This window comes from Monodelphis domestica, chromosome 1 (genome assembly GCF_027887165.1).
Source record: "Monodelphis domestica isolate mMonDom1 chromosome 1, mMonDom1.pri, whole genome shotgun sequence".
NCBI classification, from domain to species: domain Eukaryota; kingdom Metazoa; phylum Chordata; class Mammalia; order Didelphimorphia; family Didelphidae; genus Monodelphis; species Monodelphis domestica.
The window spans coordinates 176,741,299-176,747,876 of NC_077227.1; the positions used below are offsets into that span (position 1 = coordinate 176,741,299).

At 41.5% G+C, this 6,578-nt stretch overlaps 1 protein-coding gene across 1 annotated transcript; it reads left to right on the forward strand.

The window, feature by feature from the left end:
* Positions 1–1,710: 1,710 nt before the first annotated feature.
* Positions 1,711–5,976, forward strand: MRPL52 (mitochondrial ribosomal protein L52). Its single transcript, XM_007479799.3, has 5 exons — positions 1,711–1,939; positions 2,107–2,164; positions 2,352–2,419; positions 4,657–4,721; positions 5,813–5,976. Exons 1-5 carry the CDS (start codon positions 1,783–1,785, stop codon positions 5,951–5,953), a joined length of 489 nt encoding a protein of 162 aa, XP_007479861.3. The 5' UTR covers positions 1,711–1,782; the 3' UTR covers positions 5,954–5,976.
* Positions 5,977–6,578: the final 602 nt, after the last annotated feature.

Sequence of the window (6,578 nt, forward strand, 5' to 3'; positions counted from 1 at the left end):
TATTGGGGATTGCCAGGATCAATGACCAGGTAACAAAGCATAGATAATTCAGATTGGATGGGAAGGTAATGGTGACACCTTTTGGGCATGTTGACTTCAACCTGCATTTTTACAAAGGAATTTGACTGAGCACCAAATGTTAATGAGTTTGCCTTGAACAAGGGCTGCATGGCTAGGTCAAGAGTCCACCCACAGATATCATGGTTCAAACCTTGTGTCTGAAGATACAATATCTATACATCAATTATATTTCTTAGATGTGAATATGCTTGGGATGCTACATATGAGAAATTTTATGCCAAAATAAGTGGTTTGCTTTATAATCCTATGTACTTTATTTCCATTTTAAAGCATTATTCTGAGAAGGGGTCTATAGGTTTCACCAGACTGTCAAAAGGGGTCCATGATAAAAAAAAAAAAGTTAGAAACCCCTGTTCTATGGGAATTTGAATCCAAAACCTAAGGAACTGCTAATGTCTTCCTCTAACTACCTTATATTTAAATACTTTGTATTCATTTTTAATTTAGCCTGTATATACTTGCATATTATTTCTCCTGATTGCATATGATGTAAGTTCCTTGAGATAGTACCTGTTTTCCCCAGCAGTTAGCACAGTACCTGGTAAATAATAAATAATAAATACTTCGAAGCTGGGTTTATTTTATTTTACTTCTTGCCTTTCTCTGTATACCAGATCCTTAGCACAGAATTCAAATCTAATCTCAGATAATTACTAGCTGTGAGATCCTAAACAAGTCACTTAACTTCTATCTCAGATCCTTCATCTGTAAAACAAAAACTAGGTAGTGTAGTGGATAAGAGTGAAGAGTGAATTTGAAGTAAAGGAAGATCTGAGTTCAAATACAGCTTCAGCCATTACTAGCTGTGACCTTAGGCAAGTCACTTAACCCTATAAGCCTCAGTTTTCTCATCTTTCAAATGAGTAAGAGAAGGAAATGGCAAAACACTTCAGTATCTTTGCCAAGAAAACCCAAAAAAGAATCCTGAATTGCAAGACAGGACTGAACCACAACAAAATCCCTCAGAGTTTTTTTTAAGGAAATGAGATAATAGTGAAGCTCCTGGAAACTTAAGAATGCCTTATAAATGACCAGAGGAGTGAGGAAGAAAGAAGGGGGCAGCTGGGTAGCTCAGTGGATTGAGAATCAGGCCTATAGATGGGAGGTCCTGGGTTCAAATGTGACCTCAGATATTTCCTAGTTGTGTGACCCTGGGCAAGTCATTTAATCCCCATTACCTAGCCCTTATCACTCTTATCCCTTACCACCCATACACAGTATTGATTCTCAGAAGGAAGGTAAGAGTTTTTAAAAAAAAAGGAGAAAGGAGAGAAGAGGAGGAAAAGAAAAAAGAGAGGAAGAAAGGGGGAGGAAAGAGAAGGGAAAGGAAGAGAAGAGGGAGGAGGGGAAGGGGAGGGAAAGGAGGAGAAAGTGCTTGTTGGCTGATTGTTTGCAATACCAATAGAAATATACTTTGTTTATATTTTTTATTTACTTTTTAACTATACATGCTACATGTTACTCTCTCCACCTCCACTGGAAAACTCCTCAAGGAAGGAACTGTTTCAGTTTTGACTTTGTATCCTCATCTCCAGTGTCTAGCATGCAGTAGGTTGTTTAATAAATGGGCTTGAATTAAAGGCAGGCAACGAGAATGAAAGCGCAGGCGCAGAAGGACTTCTTCCTTCAGCAACCAAAAATGTCTGTGGTGGATTCCTCTGATCAAGATGGCAACGCTTTCAGTCCGTACAAAAGCCGAAGATGGCAGGGTCTAGTTTGCATACTCAAGATGGCGGCACCCAGAGGTGTCTAGAGGACTGTACTGTACTTCCGCTCTTCCCCCTTCCTGTAGACTCGCCCTCTTCCGGTTTCCTCAGCCCTCCCCTTGGCATGGCTGGGTTGACTGTTAGATTGTTGGGTATGTGGGAGTCCGGGACTCGGACTGGGTTACAGGCAGGGCCAGGGCGGTGGTGGGGGGGTATACCTAGAAGTGGGGGCGGCGGGGTACAGACTGACCGGAATCCCGCGGCGCTCTGGGCGCTAACGATGCTCTTCTCTCCCTCCTGCCCCCTTCCCACTCTCTAGGTGTGCGGCGGCTACATTTGAGTGTAGCGGGCTGGGCTGGCGGCGCGTGGCGGACCCAGTGAGGCGCCGGGGCTGGGGGGTCGGGGCCCGGGGGTCGGGTGGGGGCCGTAGACCGAGTACCGGGAGGGGTCTCCTTGTGGCGGAAATGGGGTTAGTAGAAGGGTGGCTGAAGGGCAAGGCTAGGAAGAGCCCAGGTTTGGGGGCGGGACCTTACTAACATCTCTGGCTTTCCCTCCCCTCCTCAGGCTGGGCCTGGCCGCCAGCCCCTCTGGCTATGGGCCTCTCACCGAGCTGCCCGACTGGTCCTATGCAGGTGAGCCCTTCGGGTCAACCTAGAGACATCAACCTGAGACTGGAAGGGAAGGAAAGGCCAGGCCATTATATATGTCCCTTTAAATTTTGTAAAGGCCATTACATGAAGTAACTCATTTGATCCTCCCAAACCTTGTGAGGTAAATGCTGTCATTTTACAGGTGAGGAAAGAGACCGAGGTTAAGTAATGTAATGGAGGCAATGGGGCAGGCCAGTAATTACTAGCCTTAAGGCTTGCAGAGTGATTTGCAAATATTCCCATTTAACCACCCTAGTTAAGGAAACAAGTTAAATGACATTCCCAGTTCATAGAGTTAGCAAGTGTCTGAAACAAGATTTGAATTCAGGTCTTCCTAACTGCAGGTTCTAGCACTATTCACTGTACCATCTATCTGTCTACAGTCATTTATTAAAGGTCACTTCTGTGCAGGGTGCTGTTATTAGATCTACAGACAGGAATAGAGACTAGACCTGTAATTTCATTGATAATGGGAAACTCCCTTAGCTAATGCAGGTCAGCATTTTTTTTAAGTTTAGAGTGATGCCTAACTCCTTGAGAGATCAAGTGACTTATCCAAAGGTCACAGCCAATATGTATCAGAGGTAGGATTAGAATCCAGAGCTTCCTGATTCAGAAACCAGTCCTATCCACTACATTCTACTATCTCTGAGATAATGAAAACACTAAATTTCCTCAACATGATAAGCCAGTAGGCAAGGCACCATCCATGTCCTTTTCTTCAACAAATGTTGGTTCAAATAAAGTGCGTTGCTATAGATACTGAGGATTTAGAGGTAATCATAGGATTTAAAACTGGAAAGAAATAATGAGACCATCTAGCCCGATGCTGTATTGTAGATTAAAAAAAAAAATCGAGACTCAAAGGACCTCTGTTCTTTCAACTACACCACAGCTTATTCCAGAAAAAACAAGACATGGGCTTTTACCCTTCATGAGTGCCAGCCACTGCTGCCATGAAACCTTCCCAGATACTGCCCAGCTGAAAAATAATACATTTTCATAGAAAGTTTTGTCTGGATCTCTTCTTTGCTCTTTTCACACTACTTTGTGGTATGTTTTCTTATATACAGGTCCCTCCCCCGGCAGATTTTAAGAGCAGAGACTGTTACAGGATTTATTCATCCAAAGAGCCTAGCCCCAGACCTTGGACATAATAAGCATTCAACAAATGTTTACTAAATTGAATGCTATGATGTTACCCTAAGAGATACAAAGAAACACTATGAAATAATGGAAATAGTTGTGCAACTTTAAACCAATCAGGGCCTGGGCTCAAATGTGACCTCAGAAACTTCCTAACTGTGTGACCCTTGACACTTAACCCTCATTCCTAACACTTACTGCTCTATCTTGGAACCAATGTACAGTATTGATTGCAAGGTAGAAAGTAAGGATTTAAAAAAATAAATAGATGTGTCGAATTGAGTAATACATGTGCTTTGAAAACTACAGGATAAAGTGGTGGTTTTACTACTAATGTAGTCCCATGCCTTTTAAGACAACAAAACATACACTACTAGAATGAAAGCTCCTTGAAGATAAAAATTTATTTATTCTCCATTGTATCCTCAGCACTTTCTACTTAGTAGCTGAGTAAAAAATTGTTTAAGAATTGTGGTTATATAATTCAAGAACTATCACAAGTTAATATGTGGTAACTGCCAAAATGAATGACAGAAGCTGTAGTAGCTAGAAGTCCACATGTAGTGGTCACTGGGCTAAAGCAGTCATAAGTTGTGGTGAAAGAAAAATTGAACTGGACATAAGTGCATGTGGAGAAATAGGACATCTGTGGGAGCATAGAGCATTGTAAAAAGAGATTTATTGCTAGGGATATTGGGTAGATGGATCCAATTGGAATAGAGCTTTTTTATGTATGTGGGAGATTGGAAAAATGATTTAGACCCAGGTTATGCAAGGGGAAAAGAAGACCAGGGACAGATTGGAGAGCCTAGAATTATTAGTCTAAGGAGTATGGATTTTATCCAGTATGTAGTTTGGAGACAGTAAATGTTTTTGAATAGGGTATTTAACATAAAAAAAAAAGAAAAACTGGTGTTGGTATGCAAAATAGATTAGAGGAGAGCCTAAAAGGCAAGTATATCTGGTTATATCAAACAGGTATGAGCAAAGCTCTTTGATATGGCATTTTGTTCTTAATGTTGGTGACTGCCTTTCATAGAACATCCCTTTTCCTTCTTAACCTCTGTTTATAGATGGTAGATCTGCTCCCCCAATGAAAGGCCAGCTCAGAAGAAGGGAACAGAGGGAAAAGTTTGCGGTGAGTGACTATTCAGGATCTCTGTGAGGAACCTGAATGCCTGAACTGGCATTATCTGTCTTAGGATTTTTAATCATCTCTATGTGAAGGGAAATCACTTCCTTGATATTCCTTACCATGATGCTGCTCTCTCCTGGTTCCCTGATCTCTTCTCTGCCCTCCAAAAAAAGTTGACATTCCACAAGGCTCTGTCCATAATCCTCTTCCATTTTTCATTGGTAACTTTAATACCTCTCTGAGGTCCAAAATCCTGATCTGTCCCCTGACTTTTAGTTTAATATTTCTAATTGCCTGCTGGATATCTTCATTTGGTTGACCCATCACCACCTTAATTCAAGATGTCAAAAGCTTGGACTCACTCCTGTCTTCTAGTCTTCTCCCTAAATTTTGTGTGTGCATAGTCATGTCTGGGTGGTATGCTAGTAAAATACTTAACAATCAGTTGACTCAAAAAAAAACCTTTCCTGACACACTTGAAAACTTAACCATACAATAACATTTCTTCCATCCTTTCTCAAGTCAACAATCAACAAATCAAACCCTGATTTGCAGAATTTGCCAACTTCTCAGATAGAAATGTTCACACTAAAAATTTAACAATCAGCTGGTATGAACAGACTCCCACATACATATATCCCTTCTATTTGCAGTTTCTGTTGATGGACTATAGTGCTTTTCCCACCTCATATAACTGGCTGCATTTTCTTTTTAAAAGCTTTTATTACTGCTCTTAAAAATATTACTCTCCCAGTTACTCCCTCCTTACAACTCCTCTCATAATAAATAGATAAGTTCAGCTAAAATAAAATAAATCAACAGTTAGCCATTCTGAAAATGTATGGCACAACCATTCTTTCAACCAGTGGGGTTTGATGACCCATACCTCCCATATTCTTCTTTTCCAGTCAGAAACATTTGACTTTGATCTTGCAGTAGGGTAGAGGGCAGGACTGCTGTCCCTAGGAGAGCATTGTATTTAACCTCCCTAAGTATAAGTTTCCACTTCTATAAAACAAAGAGTTTAGATGAAATAAACTTTAAGGTCTCTTCCATCTCCAAATCTTAACCTGTTCTCACTGATTATTTTTCAGAGACGAGTCGTGTTGCTCTCCCAAGAAATAGATTCAGGAATGAAGACATGGGAGCTGAAGCAGCAAGAGAAAAGGCTGGAGAAGGAAAGGAAAAAGCAAAACCAGCTCAAGCCCAAAGGGGCTGCAATGAAGGTCTCATAACTCAATAAAACAAACCCCCTCAAGCTCTCCTAGTCCCCTGCTTTCCTTCCTGCCATCTTTGATGTTCTCAGCACCAGCTTCAGTAAAAGAAGCTTTTCACAGCTTCAGATTCCCCCCACTATTCAGAGGAACAAGAACATAAACATAGTGGGTGGGGAACCATGGGATCACCTCTCTAGAAGGATAGTTAATGCCCTCATCCTTGGGAAGCTACACATTGCATTGGAGAGAGTGCTGGAGAACTTGGGAGTCCAGGGACCCAAGTTTAGTCCTCTGCTCTGCAGCTGCCCATGGGACCTTGAACAAGTTATTTAACCTCATGGGTCTCAGGTTCTTCATTTATAAAATGAAATAGTGGTCCTAAATGACCTTTTAGGTCCCTTCCAGCTCTAGATATATATTTTCCTATTATCCCTGGTCCCACTCCAATTCAGCTGGACAAAAGAGAAGCTAATATCCTCCCACCTCAGGATACAGTGCTGGCCTGTATCCTGTGTTTTCAAAGGAACCATGCCATGTGAACACAAAGCAGAAGCAAAGACTGCCCTGAGTTTGGCTAGGAACCTTTGCCTTATAGAGTCGACACCTAATACATGCCACCAATTAAGCATCTAGTAAAAAAATG

Bases quoted from the DNA above. Each gene is read 5' to 3' on its own strand.
- MRPL52 (XM_007479799.3), top strand. From the start codon at position 1,783: ATGGCAGGGTCTAGTTTGCATACTCAAGATGGCGGCACCCAGAGGTGT. The intron at 1,940-2,106 runs GTATGTGGGAGT...CCCACTCTCTAG, and splicing joins GTTGACTGTTAGATTGTTGG to GTGTGCGGCGGCTACATTTG. The intron at 4,722-5,812 runs GTGAGTGACTAT...ATTATTTTTCAG, and splicing joins AACAGAGGGAAAAGTTTGCG to AGACGAGTCGTGTTGCTCTC.